The following is a 26,624-nucleotide window of genomic DNA, read 5'->3' as shown; positions in this document are numbered from 1 at the left end:
GAGTTGAGGATAGATACTGCAAGAAGAGAGTTGAGGATAGGTGCTGCAGGAAGAGAGTTGAAGATAGGTGCTGCAGGAAAAGAGTTGAGGATAGGTACTGCAGGAAGAGAGTTGAGGATAGGTCCTGCAGAAAAAGAGTTGAGGATAGGTGCTGCAAGAAGAGAGTTGAGGATAGGTGCTGCAGGAAGAGAGTTGAGGATAGGTACTGCAGGAAGAGAGTTGAGGATAGGTGCTGCAAGAAGGGAGTTGAGGATAGGTGCTGCAGGAAGAGAGTTGAGGATAGGTACTGCAGGAAGAGAGTTGAGGATAGGTGCTGCAAGAAGAGAGTTGAGGATAGGTGCTGCAGGAAGAGAGTTTAGGATAGGTACTGCAGGAAGAGAGTTGAGGATAGGTACTGCAGGAAGAGAGTTGAGGATAGGTACTGCAGGAAGAGAGTTGAGGATAGGTGCTGCAAGAACAGAGTTGAGGATAGGTGCTGCAAGAAGAGAGTTGAAGATAGGTACTGCAAAAGTGAGTTGAGGCTACATTAAATATAGGATATACCGATCAAGAGCATTTCTCATCACTTCGTTGCTTGCTTTCAATTTCTCACATTCTACCTCGGAGACTGCAAGTTTGGCCTTCACTTTTTCCAACATTTTCTGCTGCTTCTTAGTCTCCTCCCATTTGCCAAGGGAACTGCTCTAAAAATGTATGAAATTATCAATAGCAAATTATAGGTTACTAGAGAGCTAGACAATTAATGACTATATCTATCAGAGAAAATCATAAGGTAGGGTTTAAGATGGGTGATTGATAATAAACACAGAAGTTGTCTTTACCTGCTTTGATACGATCGTCTGTTGAATCATATCTTCACTCGGTTTCTCAGCTCTATTTAGCCTCAGCTTGCTCGCGGATAGCTGCTGTTCTAAAGATTTTATACGACTCTTCAATGATTCAACCTCTTCTCTGCCAGTTCCTGCCAGCTTCTAAAACACCCAAGTCAACTTTATGTCACGCGACTGATACAAATACAAACAGACGTGGTTCATTTTCTCTAGGTCTGTTGATTGCGACATTTGCTCATCCTTCGTACGGCATGTATCACAGATGTTGTACGTAGTTATACTTGATCGCTATATGTATATAGCTGCTGTACGATGTATATAGCTGCTGTACAATGTATATAGATGCTGTACAATGTATATAGCTGCTGTACAATGTATATAGCTGCTGTACAATGTATATAGGTGCTGTACAATGTATATAGCTGCTGTACAATGTATATAGCTGTTGTACAATGTATATAGCTGTTGTACAATGTATATAGCTGCTGTACAATGTATATAGCTGCTGTACAATGTATATAGCTGCTGTACAATGTATATAGGTGCTGTACAATGTATATAGCTGCTGTACAATGTATATAGCTGTTGTACAATGTATATAGCTGTTGTACAATGTATATAGCTGCTGTACAATGTATATAGCTGCTGTGCAATGTATATAGCTGCTGTACAATGTATATAGCTGCTGTACAATGTATATAGCTGCTGTACAATGTATATAGCTGCTGTACAATGTATATAGCTGCTGTACAATGTATACAGCTGCTGTACAATGTATATAGCTGCTGTACAATGTATACAGCTGCTGTACAATGTATGTAGCAACATTTAATTTGAAACATGTTGCTTGTTGTGCTCCGGGCTGTGAGCACAACAAGACCTTCTATAACTAGTGCCAGAACAGCAACAGCAATTTCACCTAGAGAGTTAGTATGACACGGCAGAAAAACCCTTTCATGTATTTGAATGAAGCTTATCCAAAACTAATAATGTTCGAAATCTACACACCAATTCACACCACCTCTCGAACTGTCCAACTGGATCTACCCTAAAACATGTCTTATATTTGAAACTTTGACTTGAGCAATAGCGGAACCCACTTTACCTTCTGAGAAGTCTGCTGATCAAGTCTTCGTTCGAGAGCTTCATTGTCCTCCTCTAGTTTTCGTTTACTAGCCTTAAGCCTATTGATAGAGGACTCCTTCCTGGCCAGATCATCTTTGAGCTCTTCATTCTCAATGTGCAAACTCGCTTCTTTGTCTAGCTTCCTCTTTCCTTCCCCCTTCGTCTATAAGCATGACAAACATAGCTAATAGCCTAAGTACAGCGAGCTAAGGTTCACCCTTAGTGTATAAGCATGACAAACATGGCTAATAGCTTAAGGACAGCGAGCTAAGGTTCACCCTTCGTCTATAAGCAAGACAAACATGGCTGATAGCCTAAGAACAGCGAGCTAAGGTTCACCCTTCGCCTATAAGCATGACAAACATGGCTAATAGCCTAAGGACAGCGAGCTAAGGTTCACCCTTCGTCTATAAGCATGACAAACATGGCTAATAGCCCAGGTACAGCGAGCTAAGGTTCACCCTTCGTCTATAAGCATGACAAACATGGGCTAATAGCTTAAGCTCAGCGAGCTAAGGCAATAAGCTATGGCCTACTGTTGCATGGAGAAATTAGCATGACATCGCATGATATCCGAAATAAACTCTAGTTCAAATATATGTAGTGACAGGAAAATTAATCCGTAAATATTTAAGTTTAATATAGATTATTGGAGTAGAGTGGAACCTCGGTGCTGGACTTCTCCTCACTAAAACAATTCGTCACTCATCCAAAAGATTCAGTAGAAAATGTATCTGACTTTAATCATATTTTCGATAGCGACATCTGAGTGACAATGAAAAGTTCCAAATCAAGTCGAACGGACTCCTTGGACCCTTACGAGTGTTTGCAACAAGTCTATTCAACTTGAACCGTTAGCGGAGTAAAACACTCAGAATTCGTTAGCCTTTTTTGAAAGTTTTCTACTTTTTTGTTACATTTATGTTTTATCATGTACACGTGTAGGTATTTATTCTTGTTTAGTATTTCTCTTAAGGGTAAAAGTAGATTTAAAACAGGATTCTGCTTTCGAACAAATCAGTGCTCGACCACCATATCTGAACAAATTATAGTCAAGCATTATTAGCGACGAATTATAGTCGAGCATTAAGGTTCCACTGTATTAAAAACCAGCCAAATACTGTTATAAAAACAATATGCAGCGTCTTTTCATTCCGCATCTGGTGTGTCTATTGTAAGAGGTAGTCAGATAACTTCAAAGTTGTGAGCAGTTTAAAATACACTAATCGAGAATTCATAGCAATTCACTTGTATGTACACCTTCAATGTCAATTTAAATCAATTTTTTCACTTTTCTCTAGACAGCAAGGTTTACGCTGAAAAGAAAAAAAACAAAAATATTGTGTGAAAGTGAAGCAAAAAATAGATTTACTATCGTAAAAGCGATGTCTGTCTTTCCATTTTCTACAAAATATATAATTACAACAGTGAGAGCGGTGTAATGATAATTGGCTATATATGCTTACCTTCTCAAGTGCTGACTCAAGTTCATTGATTCGATCCCTGAGTTCGCGGGTTCTCTTGTCTATTAACTTCTGGATATTCCAGTCTTGCGCTGCGTTAGAAGCATTGACCTTGACCGCCTCCTCTGCCTGCTGCACCAGATCAGCCCTCAGCTCTCTTAAAGCTGAAGTCATGCGCTAAAATAGAACAGGAAATCTCATTAAAGACAAAGATTGCCTCTAAGTACCGGATTTAACTGAGAGACAGACCGTGTCAATCTAGAAGATTGGTGTCAGTGTGGCCGAGTCATCAGGGATACGAGCAACATAGATGCAATAAATGCAATACCTGATACCTAATTTTAATTCTAGACATTTGGGTGACTCATGAATCATTTTAAATTTTAAGAAAAATGAAGAGAAAAGCTACAAAGTAGGTAAGCACCTGGTATACCCTACCTAACTTTATAGCACCTAGTATACCCTACCTAACTTTATAGCACCTGGTATACCCTACCTAACTTCATAGCACCTGGTATACCCTACCTAACTTTATAGCACCTGGTATACCCTACCTAACTTTATAGCACCTGGTATGCCCTACCTAACTTTATAGCACCTGGTATACCCTACCTAACTTTATAGCACCTGGTATACCCTACCTAACTTTATGGCACCTGGTATACCCTACCTAACTTTATAGCGAATAGCACAGAAGACAGTTTCCAATAATGACAAATGGTGAATGTGAATGAGAGACCATACCTAGAAAGGCTAGCAGACAATTTAAAAATAAAATAATTATATGCTATTAAAATAATTGAACATTTTAACATACATCTTTTTGCAATAAATAAACTCAGTTGTACACAAGAGAATGAGCTCATGAGACAGTAAAAACAACAAAGTAATGAAAATAAGTTATAGAAAAAGTGTAGTAGAAACTGTTGGAAAAATAAGATCGGCCGATCTAAAATCGAGCCGATTAGAAAAGAGAGTAAGTTGAGTCGTATATGGCAAATAGTATTACAGAAATAATCATACTGAAACGATCTGTTGGAGTTGTCTTACCTCATGGGAAGATAAGTCAACTTAATATTGCACCAATATAATGACAAAGAAGGTTGAATTATTAGAAAGATACAGGTCAATATTGTTACCATCAAGTAGTAATGTATGATGTATATATGTATCTATATATGTATGTATGTACATATGTATGTATATATGTATGTCTGTATATATGTATGTCTGTATATATGTATATATGAAAGCATGTATATATGTATGTATCTATATATGTATGTATGTAAATATGTATGTCTGTATATATGTGTGTCTGCATATATGTATGTATGTAAACATGTATGTCTGTATAGATGTATGCATGTATATACGTATGTATGTAAAAAAGTATGTCTGTATATATGTATGCATGTATATATGTATGTATGTATGTAAATATGTATGTATCTATGTATATATATATATGTATATATCTATATATGTATGTATCTATATATGTATATATATATATATATATATGTATGTATAACCTTTTAATGGTATTAGTAATCATCAACAAAATGATGTTTTTTGTTGACAAAAGAAAGAAAAAGAAACTAAACAGAACAGCATATACATAGATGAATAAGTATTAGATAATATCATGACATAAAATGAATACCATGTTAGTCATAAGCCATTTTGAGTTCAATTTTATAATAATGGAAGATATCTCCAATAATTTGATACATTAAAAATCAAATTTAGTGCAACTGGATTATCTGACAGGGAAGCATTAGCGGGAGTTATCTACTTTTCATCTACTAATTGTAGCAAAGGAAACAATCTCACTTCAAAAGTGTGAGCACTTGTTCACTAAAACTTATCAGATGGGATTGTATGCAGCTCAAGGTACAAGCTGACGGATATCATCAAAGCATTTTTTAGTAGCCAACCTCAGCAGCATGGTTCCATGGTTTTTATGAATTTTTCCCAAAATAAACAAATGAAAGAAAAAAACAAGGCTTGATGACACATGTAGGTATATATACTAGATATACATATGTGAGTCTCAGTGTTTGTTGTTGTTCGACTATCCAGTTGCAGCAATAAAGTTTCAGGAGAGATAGATACACTTCACGCTAGATTTGAACTCGGTGACTCCAGTTTTGGAAACGAGCTTATCCATATCATGTCCATTATTATCTTCACCATTATTACACGCTAACGTTAATCTTGCCAGAGTAGAAATGACTTGGGCACATTCTTAGGCAGCGCTTGCAAAAATAGCACGCTTGGCTCTTAGCTTACTGCAATTATTGAATACAAATAAAACTGCTTCGTTTCTTTATTTATCGTTTTTACGTCATTTCTTTATTTATTTCAATTGAAATTAATTTTGTTTATAACCAACTTTCATGAATTTCCTGCAAAACATTGTTGTTTGCATGAACATGTATATTGCCAAAAAATTGTACATATTAAAAATATTGCCAATTTTCAATCTAATATGGATATAGCACATAAACATGCACAATTTTCTATGGAGTTTATTACACGCGTTCATTTTGAATGCTCATTACAGTATTTGTTTGTGCATTATCTTACACATGTTTTATCTTACACACGTTTTATCTTACACACGTTTTATCTTACACACGTTTTATCTTACACACGTTTTATCTTACACACGTTTTATCTTACACACGTTTTATCTTACACACGTTTTATCTTACACACGTTTTATCTTACACACGTTTTATCTTACACACGTTTTATCTTACACACGTTTTATCTCACACACGTTTTATCTTACACACGTTTTATCTTACACACGTTTTATCTTACACACGTTTTATCTTACACACGTTTTATCTTACACACGTTTTATCTTACATATGTTTTCCTTCAAACAGATTTGCGATTCACATTTTCTTTCTGCTCGGTGAGATAGAGAAGAATGTTTACCCTCGTGTGCTTCAGTGATGTATTTAATTCTGATACCCCATTTTTACCGGCATCGCTGCATTTAAAACTTTGATGACTTCTACAGCAACAGTAATGACTTCTACAGCAACAGTAATGACTTCTACAGCAACAGTAATGACTTCTACAGCAACAGTAATCTTTTTATACACACACTTCTTTACACTCATTGTTATTATTAATTCAAAATATTCATGATTTTTTATATTGTTTTCTCAGTTTGTATTAATTGTATCAATATTAAATATTTTTATCGCAATCATTGTAGTAGAACAGACTTTATCTAGCCATTACTTACTAATTATTTTACATTTAAACACCTTTACTGTTGTCTTATTTTTTCTGTACATTTTTTGCACTGCACCAAACACCTTTCTCATGATATAAAGTTTTATGGGAGTTCTATTTTCATAAAATAAGCTATGTGTACAACAATCAAAATCTGTAGAATTACGTATTGTGTAGAGTTTTGGTGATTGATAAGCCTACTGGAGAGCCGCCACCCTAAAAATGTGTAATGAGCCATCTGTCTACCTTTTGGTGGAGTGAAAATGACAAGCAGGTGTTAGCCAGTTTGAACACACTGGCTAAATATTAAACCAATCAAATGTATAAATAAATAAGCGCCTTCATTTAAAAGTTAGAATGGTAAATGTATGTTAAATAAAAATGATTTTTCTGTGCAAAAACTTTTTTATTACCCGTACAATGTGCGGGTATTCAGCTAGTATATATATATATATTAAACAGTATATTAGGTTATATATGACATCAAATAAACTTAATAAATACTAACCTCCAGCTCCTCATCCTTCTCTTGCACCAGATTCTTAAGTCGCTGCATCTGTTCCTTTGCCGCTGCAGTCGGACCACGATTGGCCAAATCTTTTTCTGTTTTCAAGTCAGCAGTTAGGTTGTTCGCCTGCTCTTTGGCAGCTGCCAACTTTCCTCTCAGTTCATCATTTTCCTGATCGAGCTTTTGCACAAGCACATGGTGCTCTGAGTATGCAAAACAACGTTTGTAACATTCTTACGTTCCATAAGCGTAAGAGGAAGCGTCCATTAACATTAGCCTTAGCTTATATAGTGTGAGAAGCTGCATCCATTAGCCTTAGCATTTCACACTGTTGTATACAATGTCCTAATCATCGACAAAAAATATTTTCTATTAATCAACAACTACCTACTGTAGATGAACAATCAGGGTACATTACTAATTTATATATATAAATCTCAGTGTTTGTATTTTTGTCTTTTTGACATTTTATGCTATTATCATGTTCAGCTATCGCGATTATAATCTAGCAATGAAAAGATCTGTATCCAAAGGATTTGATCTCTGAACCTCCCGTTCACAAGGTGACAAGCTAACCCTTTAAGCTATACAAGATGTAATGAATTCTTGGACAGACACACATTATCTGGGTTAGAATATGCATATCGACTCTGTGTTAAGTCACTAAAGCTTGATCTCACAGCTCTTATTACTAAGTTTAGCAATACGGATACTAACTTACTCAAACTAGCCAATAGCAACTACATAACCTGCCACTGTTTATAAGCTGTTTTAATACCCATGCACCGCTGGACATTTGGCTAGTCAAGAACTAAATATTTAAAAAAAACTACAACTACTCTATCGTGACTAATTTAAAATTGCAGCTGCGTGATTAATTATATTTACTGGAGACTATCAATAACTACCACAATAACTACTACTTATTGGGCAGTTACATGTAAGCACCTTCAATGAGTCTCTCTTTCTCCCTGCTCGCAGTCACAGTGGTGTGTTCCTCACGCTGCCTCCAGCACTCAACATCTGCTTGGAGTGAACGGATTCTTTCACTCAAAGAAGCTATCTGGTTGTCCTGTTGTACCACGGTATCCTCCAGCTCATTAAGCCTTGTGAGCTATGCAGAATTAATAAAGAGTTTGTCACTAGCATCACTTATTACGAGATCTTTGCAAGAAAACGATCTACTAAAAGACGTACCGTAAGTCCTCATGCTCAAGCCGCGCGACTTGTGCTCACAAACAGATGACTTAAGAAGGAAACCCTTTAACAAGCCATCTGTGGTATCTAGCCACCCTTACCAACAAACCGCATATGCCCACAGACCGCGGCTAACGACTGAAGTTTTGTCGTCCTTGACCCCTTCGAGAGAGAGAGAGTGTTGAGACAGGTTTCGCTATACCCCGTCCTCTTGAATAAGAAAACAGGCTACATCAGTACATGTGAAAATTTTTTCTTTTACTTCCAAGTTCACATAAAAATTCCTGAACCCTTGCATCAAGAACTTACTTGCCATGTCTGAGTTAGATTTTTATTGCACTGTTAGGGCTTATAAGCTACACTGTAGGTTTTCCGTGAAGGTTTAGCACTAGTAGACATGGAAGCACCAGTAGACATTGTATCAAGTTAATGAGTTCAGTCTTGCTGCTGATAACGATGTGAAATAACTGAACGCCTGTGGCTTGCAGCAATTTGTTTGATGTGGTGAGTTTTGCACTCAGTTCGGTCCATAGATTCTGCTTCGATGTCAGCAGGTATTAACACGCTCCCAACCACTTGTCTCTCACTCAGATGTCACGAATTCATCGACTCAGAGCGATAAATTCTTCTTTAGTCTAAAGTATTCCACAAACATGACCTTGAAAATAATTGGGTAGGTCACCAAAACCCCGTACATAAAAGTGTATCATGAATGTAATTCTATGGTTATAGCGCGGGAGCTGAGCAGAGACCGCATTTATCGAGAAGCCGCCCTGAGCCTCAAGTAAGTTTTAAAAGAATGGCCTTTAGCCGCGGTCTATGACCTTGAACCAGAAACCGCGCCCAACGACAAGCCGCGCGGCTTGAGCATGAAGACTTATGGTATTTTAAGAATTGTTTATTAGGAAACATTTGCAAGGAAATGGTTGCTAGGAGACAGTTGCGGGGAAATAGCTAGTTGCTAGGAAACTTTTGCACAAAAACGGTTGCTGGCAGAAATTTACAAGGAAACAGTTACTAGGAGATATTTCTAAAAACCAGTTTTTAGAAGACATTTGCTAAGAGAAACAGGATAATAAACACCATTAAAAAAGCTTATGTATTACTGACAAACACTGACCATGAAGATTGCAGTAAAACATCTAGTCCACTGTTTACAATGTCACAATGGATTGTGTGTGATCTCAAAGGAAGCAAATTTTAATTATGACCTTAAAGATTTTCGCAAAAGAATTTTAATAACGAAATGGACCCCTTGGGCAACAAAATATAGATCCTAAACATTGAGACCACTTGCTGAAATATGCAAGACCCTGTCTAAGATCTATTGTAACAAAAACTAAAAAATCATTTTACTTTGGTCTGATCAGAAACCTACTAGTGATAGGTGGGCAAATAAGAAACCTGCTACCAACTGGTAGGCCAATCACAAACCTGCTATCAATTGGTGGACCAATCAAAAACTTGCTATGTAACAGCTAAAGATGACAATCAAATTTGTTCTCTCTATCTACATTTAAAAACATTAAACTTAAAAAATTATGAATTACGCTGATAGAAATTAAAAGGAGACATTAAACTCAATTTTGGACGCATCGCTCAGACAAGACTAAACTGTTAAGTAAAAAATCTAGCCAATAACTGCCAACCACTCACATGATCCATCCAACTAACCTGTTTGCTACTTGGAGCTCCCGGAGGTGGTTGGTTAGCATTGAACATGGCTGTCTGCCTGAACTTAGCAAACGCATCGTCAGACTTGATGTGAAGTCTATCCATAACCAGTTTCATGTCTGTCTCATGCTTGTTGCACATGTCAAACATCTCATCTCTGGCCTGTTGCAGCAAGCTCTGTAGCTTGGAAATTGTCTCCTCTTTCTGAGTTATTCTTGCCTTTTAAACACACAAGCATCTATGCATAGGACACTAATAAGCTGTCACTAGAATATATGCATGATTTGAAAAGTTGGGCAAGTGCAATTCTAAAATGTTTCAGTTACACCATCTAACCTGTATATAATATATAGTAACCTGTATATAATATATACTAACCTGTATATAATATATAATAACCTGTATATAATATATACTAACCTGTATATAATAACTTGTATATAATATATAATGACCTGTATATAATAACCTGTATATAATATATACTAACCTGTGTATAATATAAACTAACCTGTATATAATATATAATAACCTAGATATAATAACCTGTATATAATATATAATAACCTGTATATAATAACCTGTATATAATAGCCTGTATATAATATATAATAACCTGTATATAATATATAATAACTTGTATATAATATATAATAACCTGTATATAATAACCTGAATATAATATATACTAACCTGTATATAATATATAATAACCTAGATATAATAACCTGTATATAATATATAATAACCTGTATATAATAACCTGTATATAATAGCCTGTATATAATAAATAATAGCCTGTATATAATAAATAATAACCTGTATATAATAACCTGTATATAATATATAATAACCTGTATATAATATATAATAACCTGTATATAATATATAATAACATGTATATAATATATAATAACCTGTATATAATAATATATACTAACCTGTATATAATATATAATAACCTGTATATAATAACCTGTATATAATGGGACATACAGTTGACACGACTGAGGTGTAAAAAAACAGACTAACAGCTGATGCTATATTCTTCTGTTTTCCCTTTTCATTACTGAATAATGTGAAAAAGTACAAAAATTATATTTATTCCAAATGTATAATTCTATGACATCAAATTTGACTATTAATTACTGATAAAGATGATTATATATTTGGACTGCATTTTAATTTCCTTCTACAAAAGTTAACTTTAAAACTTCCTTTGACATGAGAGAGCAACTCCAATACAACTAGTGAAGTGCGATAACAACTTCACAACAAAAACTGATAAAAATTAAAATGGATTTCTTCAAAACACATAAGACGATCACTAAGACGATTACTTGGAGGCTGCCAATAGTGCTCTGAGCGACTCGCAGGGCCTGTTTTGTTTCATACTGCTCCTCCTGGTACTGAGAATTGGCTGTAGCCTTGGCTATCGCAGCGTCTCTCTCAGCCGTGGCGGGCATCCTCAATCTCAACTCTGCTATCAGCCTGTCTCGTGACAGTAAATGATGCTCAGCATCTTTTAGTTTCACTTCAAGATCGGCAAGTTTCTATAAAGAGCAGAATTCATCCAAACTATTTTATTGTCCAACCTAAACAGTATGAAAGTTGTTACAAACAATATTTAGTCGAACCATTTAATGCAATTTTCCAATTTTTGTCAAAATTTTTTAAAAATGGGCTGAAAGTAAATGTAAAAAGTAGTCGATAGGTGATGTCAATAACATAACTGAGTCCTTTGCAAGACTTGTTGTTATATACCGGGAACATGAACACATCGTTAAGGAATCTTTTCGTAACATTGATTGACGTGTTGGACGTATAACTTGGAAATAAGAGTTTTCATTACATTAAAAATTTAACATAGACTGCCAATGGCTGGTTTAAACAAATTTGAAAACTATCTCTAAGACATTTTAAGGATGTGAATGTTAAGAATGCGAATGAACTACACATATAATACCTAGACATGTGCATACTATAGCTCGTCAGTAGAGCAGCTCTACCTTATATATACACACTGGTTCACATGATGTACTCAAATAAAAACATAGGAAAACATACTGATTTTATACTCCTGGACTCAGTTTGGGTCTCTATGATGACTCTGACATTGTTCTTAATAGTAGCTATAGCCTGTTCGAGCTGATCGGATATGGGAAGGGTGATGTCTGGGAGAGTGCCAGTAGCCTCTTCAAACTTAAACAATATTAACAGCTCATTAAAACAGGTCAAAATGAAATATTTTCCGCAAGAGATAAAAACAAGACTCCCTACTTGAATTTATGCGGAAAAAATAAAAGTGCATAAAAATAGGATGAATAATACTAAAATAAATTAAATAAATAATAGGTAATGCACTCTAGAAACAGTTTAGCGCTCCATGATAAACCTTGCAACCACTGCAGGTGAACATAATAAACCTTGCAACCACTCTAGGTGAATATAATAAACCTAGCAACCACACCAGGTGAACATAACAAATCTAACAACCACACCAGGTGAACGTAATAAACCTAGCAACCACACCAGGTGACCATAATAAACCTAGCAACCACTCCAGGTGAACATAATAAACCTAGCAACCACTCCAGGTGAACATAATAAATATTGTAAGAACTTCAGGAGAGCATAACACACCTTGCAAGCACTTAAGCAGGAATAGCACACCTTGTAAGTAATCATGACAACTGAAAACAGTTAAAAATCACAAAAAAATAGTGTATAAACAAAATACTAAATTGGTCTGTTGCAAGTTAACATACTGTATATACCCTATATTAGGGCATATGCGACTGTATATACCCTATATTAGGGCATATGCGACTGTATACACCCTATATTAGGGCATATGCAACTGTATATACCCTATATTAGGGCATATGCGACATATCATATATACATTTAAACATGTTTTCTTACACACATTCAAGAAAGTGTAACACACCTCAAACAGAGGAAAGTTTAAATACCTCATGAACATAAAAAAACTTTAACATATCCCAAAGACATAGAGGAAAATGTAACATATCACATAGTAGAAAGTGTAAAATACCCCATAGACATAGAGAAAACTATAAAATACCCCTTAGACATAGAGAAAACTGTAAAATACCCCATAGACATAGAGGAAAGTGTAAAATACCCCATAGACATAGAGAAAACTGTAAAATACCTTGGATGCTGCACCAGCAATTTCCTGCTGCTGGTTCTCCAACTTGTTGATAATTCTCTCCATTTCCATCTCGCGTTGCTCCCATTGGAGTTGTCTTTCCTCATAATGCCTATTCATTTTGACCTGTTCTTCTTCCAAGTTGCTGATGGTGACCTCATGCTGCCGAACTGCGCCTTGCATGAATGAATTCTGTAGGAGTAACAGAGATATTGAACCAAAATGACACCAGTGAGCATCAATTGCTATCAAGTAAAATTCTGTATCTGAAATGACAAAGTCTGTTTGATGACACAAATATATTATTTATATACATGTATATATTTAGATTGCTAATATACTAGAGGCAGCATACGTATCCTCATATGATTACAACAGTGTGTTTTATTTATAAAAAGATTGAAACTAATTAGAGCTCAACAAATAACTATGGAAAAAAAGTAAAAAAAAGGCATATATATTTTATAAATCTATAAATGTGTTATATAAATCTATGCGTGCATCATGTTAGTATACGCATGCATTTTATAGGCCTACAAACAGACAAATCTGGTTGTAGCGGCTGAGTGAGAAATACATCTTCAATTTCTAGTTTCTATTTTTTATTCTAGTACTTTCAAAGCAAACAAAGCAAAGGTATAAATAAGCAATTGTGGAGGAAACCAGCAGAACACGAGCACTGAGTGTTTGGGCAAAGAGGTCAACAACTGTCTGCATACTCTATCAGTCAAGCAAAAACTACTCAGTTTGCTGAGTACAATTGTCACGGCTATAATCAGCTCAGCTGACAGGACCAAGGTTGGCTCAGCTATCTCGGCTATACTTGGCTCGGCTAAACCGGTCACATGACTTATATACTGGAGCCGAGTCACGTACGCAAGACCAACCGAGAGTACAGGAGGCGGAGCCAAGCAAAAGAAGAAGCATATATAAGTAGGCCAGATAAGCTAAAAAAGCCAGGGATAGTTGGCAGTCTCTTGCATGCTGTTCTTTGTAATGCACATGCATTCTATACATGTATTTATATATACTTATGCGAAATGTATATACATGTATATTATATTTAATTATAGAGAACAAACGGAACAGCAAACAAAGATATACATGTACATATATATATATATACATATATTAACACGAAACTATTAGTAGTGTAAATATAATAGTCAAAATTCTTATCTTTTTTAAAATTATTCTATATGCACTGCCTTTACGGCATTGAGCACTATTTTAGTCAGAAGATTTCCACTAGATATATTAGTATATATATTAGTACTAGCTGTGCCACCTGGCGTTGCCCGTGTAATAGAAGAGTCTTTGGACAGAAAACTGATTTGTATTTAACATATAACAACATTTGCCATTATAACTTTCAAAGTACATATCATGAGAGAAGTGTTTTGTGTAGTTGAAATAAATTAAGAGAAAAATAAAAACAACTGTAAAGGTTTTAAAACTTTGTCAAACAACTGTAACTTTCAAGCTAGCAGCCTGGCATATTGCCAATGGAAAACTCCACTAAGCTAGTTAATAAGGTTAAGCTTCCAATGACGGTAAGCCATGACTTTGAGTCTGTATTGTTGTCCAGCTCAGCTGTTCTAATAATAGTTATAGCCGGATTTCCAACAGACGAAATTCCAACACACGGACTTTGAGAAATATATATAAATATAATATATATATATAAAAAATTGTTTCCTCACCCCGGTTAACCCGTATGGGTGGTAGTTTCTGCTCTAACTCAGGTCTCCTACCAGAGACCTGGGAGTTTGAGCACTCGCCTCAAGATCTTAGCTGTTCCCAGTAGGGCACTTTTCTGCAACTAACCTGAGTTGATTGCTGTTGGTATTTGGGCAAGCCACATTTTATGTGCCGGTGTTATTGCGCCCAGTGCCCCAATGACTACTGGGATTACAGTTGTTCTTACATTCCAACATTTTTCAATCTCTTCTCCAAGAGGGAGATATTTCTCTACCTTTTCTTTTTCTTTGCTGTCTACATTGTAGTCATTGGGTACTGCTATATCTATTATAGTAGCTCTCTTGTTCTCCTTGTCCACCATCACTATATCTGGTTGGTTTGCTAGGACATGCTTGTCAGTCCGGATGTAGAAGACCCAGAGGATCTTAGCGCGGCCATTTTCATTGACCTTACCAGGAGTTTCCCACCAGTGTTGTGGTTTATTAAGGCCATACTCATCACATAGACTTCTATACACAACACCTGCGACATGGTTATGCCGCTCAGTGTATGCATTTCCTGCTAGCTGCTTGCATCCACTGATGATGTGTTGGATGGTCTCAGGTGCGTCTTTGCACAGTCTGCATCTAGGATCGTCTCTAGTGTGATAGATTTTTGTTTGGAGTTGCCTTGTTGGGAGCACTTGCTCCTGGGCTGCCATGATTAGCGACTCTGTATTGGCCGTTAGGTTTCCTTTGTTCAGCCACAGATATGTCTGGTGAAGATCGCCAACCTTAGATATTTGTTGGTGGTAAGCACCATGAAGAGGTTTCGTGTGCCAGTCAATTTCCTCATCATCAGGGCGTAGGTCCGTTGTAAGAGCAGCCGATTGAAATTCAGCTAGCAACTTATCTGAAGTGGCCATGGAGACTGCGGTATATCTGTATATATATATATATATATATATATATATATATATATATATATATATATATATATATATATATATATATATATATATATATATATATATATAATACAGGACAGATAGTGCAGTTGGTAAAGTATATGGACAGTGATCATTAGGTCCTAGGTTCAAACCCCAACAACTGCACCCTTCTGGTGGTCCTTAGACAAGAGCCTTGCTTGTATAATGTTTACAACCTCTATGATGAGTGCAATAACCAAAGCAATGCCGGCTCGGACGTCGCCCGGTCAAACAAGGTCTGCGCTGCCTGTAGCTGAACCAGAACAAGGCAGCGAAAAATGGGCTACTGGTACAAAACGGATGAAATGGACTCGGACTGATAACACGAGTCCTATATGTCCTATGTATATATACAATGCATCTAGATATATATATTATATAGATAAGAGTACTTTATGTCACAGTAAAAGCCTTGCACACTTGACCACAGGAAAAGGTTGAGGCTAGGTAATGATGACAATGGCTAGTCAATATAAGTTGCTAGTAGATTGCAATAGATACCTGATCAGCTAGCCGCTGTATCTGCCTTGTCTTCTTGAGTTCTTCTAGCCTCAGCTCCTCCATCTTACCGTGCCACTCCACTATCTTGTTGGCACCTTTCCCATCCTTGAGAGTTGATATGAGCTCTTGGAGAGACGCATACTGCACCTTGAGACAAGCCAGTTTGTCTTCCACAGCGACACGATCATCAGTTACCTGCGAGCAACCATACATCACCCAGTGAGCTACTGTTTACAATAAAGTTTCATTTTTTATATTTTTGCATTACGTTGCTGCTATTTTAACCATATCAGAAAACATGGTCGATATTAACAAACGCATCAGATGATTTGTTAAGCTTTTGTAAACTGCACTGGTGCAAAAATGCAAAGCAAAAAGAGATGATATAGTGCCAAGAAACAATGGAGAAGAAATGACACTGAATAAGATCCACCAACGCTTTCACAGCATGCCGAGCAACCTCTGTCAAATGATCGGTTCAAAAGACCCTTCACATAGCGTAAGAAACAAAAGCTGTAAGATGAATTGGTGATAGCGATTTATTCTGTTGCTAGCAACAGATGCATAGCAACATATTGCTAGCAACAGATGCATAGATAGCAACATATGATAGAAGTTGATCAAACATAACTTGCACCTAGTACTCCTTTACTTTCAGACCAGACTTACACCGTGTAATCAGTAATCAAGTAAAAATGCTGCAGTTGCATCCATGCTTAATTATATAAGTGATTTTCTGCCCAAAATAAAAGATTGTGTAATAACGGATGTTTTGAGAAATACCTTCTGGTTTGATCTTCACTTGCGCTTTATTTGCTTATGTAAAAAAAAGTTGATGTTTCTTTTCTCACAATGTTACCAGGCCATTCATGCAAGATTGCCACGACTTTATTTATAATAGTGATTCAGCAACTGAATCGCTAGTAGTCATAAGTAAAGTTAATCATAATAACACTTATTCCTTGCAAAAGAGGTATGTTAATAGTGCCTCATTTATTTAGTTCAACAAGCTGATTGCCTGGCATTGCGCAGAAATAATAAAAAATAATAAAAAGCATAGATAATGTATTTTTAATTGGTCAAGTTTCTTTACCCAATGAGTTTGAGTAACTTAGTAGCTAGTTAATTTTACTATAATAAGAGCTGTTATTATAACTTCAAGGTTTGTTTGCAACAAAAATTACATTACAGTTATTTGGTATTAAAAGATTCACCATGTCTTACTCTGCTGTGTTGTAGGTTCAAAATATGTAGAAATGTGATTACAAGCTCTTAAAAGCTCAAAAACGAACGATTAATTCCAGCCATTACGAAAGCGTCGCAGACTAAAATCTTTTTTATTTTGCTGACGTACTCAAGCCAACTTGGTTATTGTTTCGACACGTGGTATTATCACGTGAATTGAAAGGCCAATAAAAGACTCAATATAAAACGTCTCGTAGCACTAGTTTATGGCAAACACTTCGGGTTTTACCAAAAAGCCCGTATCAAATATAGATGCTCGCTATGTTACAGTTTTGTTTCAGCTTGGTCTAATCATCTAGTCGTAATCTGATCATGTGACCCGTACATCTTGCCAAATAGCCCGAACAAGTTCTGCAGCATTTTTCGACCATCACATGTGACCAACAGGCTCAAAACCTACTGTAAAAATTTGTTTAATTTTTTAACCTTAGCTCAAAAGAATGCATATCATCCTTTGATAAAAAAAATAAACGAATTTTTACCGTAGGTTTTGAAATATCAGTGCTCAAAGTGACAGCGTTACAATCATGATGAAATAGAGGCGTAAGGACAATAGACATGGTTTCATTGAATCCGTGAAGTATATTTGTAAAAATATTTCGACGAATAAAGTTGCATGAAAGTGTAAACAGAAGCCATCTTGTTCAACTACATCCTATTTGAGCTGCTTTGGAAAGAGATTCCAATCTATGGCGCTTTCGTAATGGTTGTGATTAACTGTTCGTTTTTGAGCTTTTAAGAGCTTGTAATCACATTTCCACATATTTTGCACCTACAACACAACAGAGTAAGATATGGTGAATCTTTTGATATCAAATAACTGTAATGTGAATTTTGTTGCAAGTCAGCCTTTAAGCCAGTGTAAAGAAAAAAAATTGCGTCGTGCTTTTTAAGCGTGCTAAGCTGAAGCGCGAGTATATTAACCAATTGGCATTGAGGATTGGCAGGTGTAGTATGATGTGCACTATTGTTCATCGCTACGGCTGGCTGGACACTTAGTCTAGTGGTTTAGCAAGCTTGTCTGCAGACCTGAAAAACTTATCACTATAACTGGACACACAAATGACAGACCAACAAATGGACCAACAGACACTCGACAAACACTGAGATTTATATACTCTCGTAATGAGTTGGAAGGTTTGTATGAATTTAGCATCAAGGCTCTACATTACCGCAGTCTTTTTGCCCTAAAATATACATAAACAATTAGACCTGAAATGGTCGAAGGGCAAACCTGTTTTAGCTGCTGGCCAAAACTTTCCTTATCCTCCTGTAGCTGAACCATAGCCTTCGCAAATTTCTCTTGTTTGGAGAGTGGCACAGCGCCGCTAAACATTCTTCTCAGCTCATGTATGGTCCTCCTTAATGACATAGCAAAATCAAGCTTTCACTAAATGCTCATTGTAATATCAGATGAAACAAGAGAGGATAAATCAAAACAAACACACAACTGACAAGGAGAGAAACTACTAACAACCATTAGGAGCAGTTTTTAGAAGTACCTCAGGTGCCGGCTCTTATTGGCACTCTCTGCGCGGTGATGTAACAGAGCCTGTTCCTTCTCATCTAGCCTCTGTTCCAGTCTCAGCATCTGAGCCTGTAGTTTAGATATCTTTTTAAGGGAATCCTCAAGTTTTTTAACAGCTGTTCCTTCAGAGACCTGCAGCTGCACAATGTGTCTGTGCAACTTACCTACAAAAAACGCACTTCTTTGATACAATCGTGTATAAAAATATGACACACTGCTACAAGTGCTTCAAGTGACTGATTAGTGGCCACCGTGTCCTGCCGCACATTTATAACTGACTAGTGAAGAAAAGTCTTTGACGTTTCACTAGATGCTATTGTGGTGGAAGACAGCTGACTTACAGCCTGGCCAGTGCGATAGCCAACCCAGAGAAACACCAAGTCAGAGTATAACTGGGACAGTTTGATGAGTGACTGGGCTTACAGCTAAGGGCGAGGCCTATTGATCCCACATATATAAAGGGCGTAGCGACTCCATTAAAAGCAGAAGGATCTGCACTTCTACATGAATTACTTGTATCTCTTATAGCGCATATATTATATTCATGTAAACACAATTATGGAACGTCAACTACGAGCTATGCTCGTGCAAATTGGTGTCGTTGAGTAAAAGGCCAGGCTGACTTCCTCGACAGGCAACAATAAATAACAGGCAACAATTTCTTTGATCATTCAGGCCATTCAAGCCAAGCATACAGATCTACGCAAAAGCTTGCAATAAACCATCTAATTTAGTGGCTACAATATCATAAATGTCGCTGGAGTTCACTAGTATAGCTTTCGCCATAGAAAACTAAACCTACTTACTCATTATAAACACGTGGAAAAGGGCTACTATGGTAGCTTGAAGCAAAGTTGGGTGAAATTAGAAGAGAAAGCAGGTGAACACTAACTAACGAGATAAAAGCATTAGTGACCGCTAGCCAATGAGAGCATTGGTAAACCCAAACCAATAAAATGAAAGCTCAAATTTAAACTGATCAATAAGTTTAGACCAATAGTGAGCGGTAACCAATAAAATGAGACCAATAGTGAATAGTAACCAATAAAATGAGACATATGGTGGATGGTAACCAATAAAATGAGAGCAATAGGGAACACTAACCAATAACCTTCTTTTCATCACTCTGAGCTTGGATGTCTATGAGTTGCTGCCTGAGAGAAAGCAACTCCTTCTCCTGACTGACTTTCTGCTGCTCCATGGCGGAGGCCTGATTCATGGCTACATCAGCAATCTCCTTTAGTCGTGAGCTCTCTATTTTCAATGAGTTCTCTGATGCTTCCAGAGCTGATATGTGTTCCCGATCAGCGTCGCTAACCGATTTGAGAACACAGTCTATAGACAAAAATTGTTGGTCTTTTATCGATCCAATTAAATGATTAATACTCATAGGATAAGAAATGATTGAATTTAAACAATTCGGAACAAGGCCTTCAAAATCAACATGAGAAAATAAAACACTAAAGAAATGAAAATTGATTTGGCCGTCAATTCTCAAAAGCAGTTGATTTATAAATTTGTGAACTCTCACTGCAAAATTTTTGCTTGGTTTGACACAATTAATTCATGCCGAAAAGTTTTTTCTGACGCTTACTCAATATTTTTGCTGTAAAAACTAGAGTTTGTCTCAAAGAGCTTTGATGTAACGTTTTATTGGATTCAGCAGAAAACTTTGCACGAGAATCAATCAATTTGACAAACAAAAGCCATGTTTAATTTTTTTTTTAGTTTAGTGAAACCAACCGCAAAATAAAAATGCTATTTTTTTCAGTTTCACTAAAATTAAGACTCTTATTCTCTTTTTTTAAATATATTTACCAGAAATATCTGAGGCTCAATGTGGAAGAATTTCACTAGCAGAAATTTAGGTCGTTCCTATAATTTTTTTATCCAAAAATTGAAAAAATTGTAAACGGCGATATTACGCTGTGAATTCCGAGTAAAAAGAAAACTAACTGGTTTGTGTTTTGTGGCAAAATGATTACCCAATATCCTAAATATTTGGGTGGACCAGTTAACTATATAATCTGTGATCAACCTGTTTGTATAAGTAGTAAGGGAAGTCGCTATATTGGCATTTTGTAGCAAAATAATTAAAAAATTTGAACAATCACGTTTGACAAATTTTTTATCACTCTCATAACATACACTAGACACATACTTGAGAGTTCATCTCGGAGTTGTCTCTCCACTCGCTGCGCCTCGAGATTCATCTGAGTAACCTCGGCAAACTTCTGTTCCAACTCGCTGTTACGACTTTCCAGCTCGGCAATCATCTCCTTCCGCTGCTCGTACATGCGCACTGCATGCTCTGCTCGCTGTCTTTCATTGAGTTCCTTCATCTCGAGTGTAGCAAGCTTCTTGGCCTGTGTCATAGCCTGTGAGAGAGCTGAGGCTATGGTCAATTTGATAATGAGAAGATTACAGATGCCATGCTTTGGGCTGTCACTACAGCATACATCTTTCCATCTTCATGCTCCACAACTAAAAACACTACTATAATAGCTCAGTCGCTAAATGGCATCAATATTTCACCTAGTAAATTTGACTTTGTTTTTTATTCACGTACACAAAATTTTCCTTTAATAAGCATGGTGTTTGCCTATTCACATGTAGAAACTTCTCCTCTCATAAACATGATGTTGCCTATTCCCATTTAAGGTGTGTTCACACCAGGACGATTTGTAGGAGTTGTGTTTCCACTGAGAGATTTGGTACGGTTTCTAGTCTGTTTATGGCTTGAGATACTTCTTTACAAAGACTGTTTACTAAACCAACTCAAACTCTGAATAGACAAAATGGGTCACCATTTTTAACCAAAAATATACAAAAACGATACCCGATGCATTTGCATGTATTTTCTCAGATTATCGGGCTGTCTGGCTGTCTGTTAATTAAATGAACTGTTATGAGTTTGATAGACACAAGTGCCACCACAACTAGGAGTTTTCTGGGATGGCTGATTTCTATCTCTTCAAGCTATGCATGGCTATAGAAGAGATAATGCCACAACACAGGCAAATATAGTAGAGATAATGCTATAGCATAGACAGCGATAAAATATTATATTATATTAGAGACATATATGTACTATGCTTTCATGATGTGGTTAACCCACGAGTTTGCATTATCCACAAGATCAGAATGACAAAAACCCGCAAAACAAGCGAGATTTGTCACTCACGAATTTTTGTCAAATATTTCATGCTTAGGAAAAATGAAAACAGCACATGCGATAATGCGCAAGAAAATGCCGACAAGCTATTCCATTTTAAATATTTCCAGAGTTCAGTCGTTCCTATTTTGATTTGACCAGTTCAACTGTGCAACTACGACCTCTGGCATAGAATTCTCTATCTTTTCAACAAAGCACCCGCATTAATCTGCCACATGCAAATGTCTCTTAAAACACTTATCACATGATAACTCAACGTGCACACAATTCCAAATCCACATAATACGTACCATGGAAACAGTAATATACAACAGTAATCCTGGTATAGCATGACAGCTATAACAAATATTACTATACAAAAAGCAGTCGTGCAGAGATCATGATATAGCAATGCAGCTTTAGTAAAAAATAGCAGTTGCAGCTATAATGAGGATTATGCTATAGCAATAATGTTATAACAAATTTTATAATGCTGCCAAAGCAACTAGAACATAGACCATGCTACAAAAAGGGCAACTAAGAGAAGCGTGATGTCGTCTTAGACCTTATGTTATAACCGAAAACCTACCTGATGATCGAGAGGTGCTGTCATGTGGATGCCTTGTCTCTGCAGTTGTTCAAATGAAGACTGATACGCATGTGTCTTCTCCTTCTCAATCTCGAGTTCTCTGGCGAGTCCCTCCCTTTCGTGCTGCAGTCTTTTCACCTCCATCTATAAACATATACCAGTGTCAACCCATTCCTCTTTGCTTTCATCAGAACCTAAACTACTAGCCTAGCATAAGTGACAAAGCTGGATGATATGAATGTCTGCAGAACGCAACCACTTTAAACATTCCATAACTAAAAATCCAAGTATAACAGCTTGGTCCCTAAATGACACTATATTTTAGCAAGTAAGCGTGGTGTTGCCTATTCACATTCAAAGAGCGTTTATACCAGGATGATTTGCGGAAGTTGTGTTTGTCGGGTCCCCAGTCCGTTTATGATTTGAAATACGTTTTTCCAAAGACTTTACACCAGACCAACAAACTATGACTATACAAAATGGGTCACCCTTTTTTAGCCAATGAAATACAATATCTATATCATTGCTAGCCGTTCCATTTTGACTCCTTATCACCATAAACACAAAAGAAACTCACTCTGTTGCTACATGCCTTGTACATGTATGCGTAACAATTATAGTAATTAGTAATTACTTATTAGTATTGATTTTAAATCGTGCTGGCGTAAATGCAATTAATGATGTTTTTGACTGATCCTTTGGGAGAACAGAATATATCGCCGTTGTATTTTTGATGCTATTGTGAGATATGATTGGTGGAATCCATGATGTACTCTGTCAATAACGGACATCAAAAACTGACAAACATACTATACAGGATTTCACCAATCTTGTATTGGCAACTGGGACAACGCCGTTTTCACAACTATTTTTTGTTTTATACCAAAACGACCTTTTTGGTATAAAAGCACCTCTGATAAATCGTCTTGGGGTAAACACATGTTTACAGATGAAAGGTAGACTAGTAAACCAGTTCTCAAAAAGCTAGGTGCACTATAATCACTAACTACCATTTCTGTAAAACGCAAGACGGAACTCACCTCGAGAGTAGCCGAGTGCTCATTTTTAGCTATCATATTGTTGCTTCTGTCCAGCAGGTCCCGATATTTTTCTGTTAGCTCTTGGTACTGTTTGTTGGCCGTCTCTAACTCACCAAGTGGAACCGACTCCTCACGAGTTTTCTGAAGTGTCGCTATTTTAAACGATGCCATTTCCTGTACAGAGCACCAATTAATGATGGGGTCTAGGAATATGATTTAGAAAACTGTTCAGCTGCCATGTATAAACTTGAAAAGCAATTTGAATGAACAAATAATTTCCTACCCACTTAGCACACCATTTTTGTAAAGATAGTATATGTGAAAATACAATAAATACGCAATATAGTTAAATAAATATGTGTGCGAATATAAAATAAGTTAAATGCTATATTACAAAAATACATTGCGAATATTTAAATGACAAACACTTTTAAAAGCTAATATAACTATTAAATTACAATGCTTATGCAATATGGTTAAATAAATACATGCATGAATATAAAAGGAATTGAATGCTATATGGCAAAAATACAATGTAAATGCCCAAATGACAAACAATTTTGTAAAGATAATACAAATACAATAAATATGCAATAAGGTATGTAGGCTATTATATGCATAAATATAAAATAAATTAAATGCTATATTACAAAAATACATGGTGAATTAAAAAGATGACGTAAATCATCTACATACCTTGTATCGCTGAAGGTAGCCAAGCCGCTCTGTAACTGCTGTCTCCATAGAGATGATCTCATTCTTGAGTTTGGTGTTCTCTCTTCTGAGACTGCTCTCGATGTCCTGCATCATCGTGTAGCGTCGTGTCAGAGCTTTTTCATTGACCCTTAAAACAGTTGCCTTTCGGGACATTTCGGCAAGCCGTCGTCTCACCTCAGAATCATCTTGTGCCAGCGTCTCGCGAAGCCTCTATAATAGGGAATAGTCAAAGATACAATTTCTGAGGGGTAGACAAAGCAGTCGTGCAAGTTAGCAACAAACACTCACTAATGTTGTAGTTCATATGAATGAATCGCCTCTGTCAACTAAGCGTTTTAGTTTAGTTGTTACATTTTTGATAACTAAATGGGGTACAACATTGGTAATCCTGCATTTCTGACTGCCATTTGTGTTAACAGTGTGGTTGAATGTTTCAATTATGTAGCCATGCACAAAATGTGATAAGATCAATAATCACCAACGTACCAAATTCGTGAGTGAAGACATGTACAGATACAGAAGATCAAGTTAAGTATATGAGTGAAGATATGTACGGATACAGAAGACCGAGTTAGGTATATGAGTGAAGACATGTACAGATACAGAAGACCAAGTTAGGTATATGAGTGAAGATATGTACAGATACAGAAGACCAAGTTAGGCATATGAGTGAAGATATGTACAGATACAGAAGACCAAGTTAGGTATATGAGTGAAGATATGTACAGATACAGATGATCAAGTTAGGTATATGAGTGAAGATATGTACGGATACAGAAGACCGAGTTAAGTATACGAGTGAAGGTATGTACAGATACAGAAGACCAAGTTAGGCATATGAGTGAAGACATGTACAGATACAGAAGACCAAGTTAGGTATATGAGTGAAGATATATACAGATACAGATGATCAAGTTAGGTATATCAGTGAAGATATGTACAGATACAGATGATAAAGTTAGGTATATCAGTGAAGATATGTACAGATACAGAAAACCAAGTTAGGTTTATGAATGAAGATATGTACAGATACAGAAGACCAAGTTAGGTATATGAGTGAAGATATGTACAGATACAGAAGATCAAGTTAGGTATATAAGTGAAGATATGTACAGATACAGAAGACCAAGTTAGGTATATAAGTGAAGATATGTACAGATACAGAAGACCAAGTTAGGTATATGAGTGAAGGTATGTACAGCTCTAGAAGACCAAGTTAGGTTTGTGAGTGAAAATATGTACTGAATTTATGGTAGGATTTGTGTTATAGAGAGTCATTTAATACTCTGCTGAACAGACCAGGTAAATATAAGAGAAAATAGAAAAAATGTTACTAAGGATATTCAGGCTCAGAAGCTGGGCTGGCAACCGACTGCCAGAGAGTATCTCTGAGAGAACATTAGTCATTCCTTATGAGAGTAAATAATTATCCTTGTCATCATTAGTTTAAACGCAAAGTGTGTCAACATTACCGATTAACTAACAGCAAACACTATTGCTGCACTATTGGCTAAAAGTGAATACTTGCTGTACTATTGGCTAATAAAAACATAAATGCTGTACTATTGGCTAACAAAAACATAAATGCCGTGCTATTGGCTAACAGCGAACATCATTGCTGTGCTATTGGCTAGCAGCAAATACTAACACTCAATTCCATTGTAATACTTCAGAATGAGCATAACAGTCACTAAAAACAATCGTTGACCCACAAAAGGTACTCACATCATACTCTTGAACTTTGACCTTGTCTTCAGCCATAGCTCCTGAGATTTCTGCCATCTTTTTATCAACTGCTTCCTTATCCTTCTGCCATTCGGTTTTCTCTTCATGGAATTGCTTATAGACGAGTCCAAGTTGGTGTCGCACGACAGCGTACCTTCCCTTGTACGCCTCTAGCCCTTCCTCCAACTTACCTAGCATCGCCTCTCGCTCGTTCAGTTCCTTGAAAA

The 26,624-nt window shown here is 36.5% G+C and overlaps 1 protein-coding gene across 1 annotated transcript in view; it reads right to left on the bottom strand.

The window, feature by feature from the left end:
• Positions 1 to 26,624, bottom strand: part of LOC137403609 (centrosomal protein of 290 kDa-like) — a 73,672-nt gene that overhangs the window by 22,226 nt on the left and 24,822 nt on the right. The window contains exons 20-38 of the mRNA XM_068089579.1: positions 26,398 to 26,616; positions 24,652 to 24,882; positions 23,956 to 24,129; positions 22,916 to 23,059; positions 21,334 to 21,550; positions 20,277 to 20,507; positions 19,147 to 19,336; positions 18,879 to 19,005; positions 16,400 to 16,594; positions 13,234 to 13,422; positions 12,123 to 12,257; positions 11,396 to 11,608; positions 10,056 to 10,274; positions 8,133 to 8,298; positions 7,185 to 7,387; positions 3,422 to 3,595; positions 1,927 to 2,118; positions 822 to 968; positions 544 to 683 (exon numbers count right to left, since the gene is read on the bottom strand). Coding sequence (XP_067945680.1) covers positions 544 to 683; positions 822 to 968; positions 1,927 to 2,118; positions 3,422 to 3,595; positions 7,185 to 7,387; positions 8,133 to 8,298; positions 10,056 to 10,274; positions 11,396 to 11,608; positions 12,123 to 12,257; positions 13,234 to 13,422; positions 16,400 to 16,594; positions 18,879 to 19,005; positions 19,147 to 19,336; positions 20,277 to 20,507; positions 21,334 to 21,550; positions 22,916 to 23,059; positions 23,956 to 24,129; positions 24,652 to 24,882; positions 26,398 to 26,616 — 3,506 coding nt within the window. The remainder of the gene's footprint in view (positions 1 to 543; positions 684 to 821; positions 969 to 1,926; positions 2,119 to 3,421; positions 3,596 to 7,184; positions 7,388 to 8,132; positions 8,299 to 10,055; positions 10,275 to 11,395; positions 11,609 to 12,122; positions 12,258 to 13,233; positions 13,423 to 16,399; positions 16,595 to 18,878; positions 19,006 to 19,146; positions 19,337 to 20,276; positions 20,508 to 21,333; positions 21,551 to 22,915; positions 23,060 to 23,955; positions 24,130 to 24,651; positions 24,883 to 26,397; positions 26,617 to 26,624) is intronic.

Source organism: Watersipora subatra, chromosome 9 (genome assembly GCF_963576615.1).
Source record: "Watersipora subatra chromosome 9, tzWatSuba1.1, whole genome shotgun sequence".
In the NCBI taxonomy this organism is placed as follows: domain Eukaryota; kingdom Metazoa; phylum Bryozoa; class Gymnolaemata; order Cheilostomatida; family Watersiporidae; genus Watersipora; species Watersipora subatra.
This window is presented reverse-complemented; position numbering and strand designations above follow the sequence as displayed.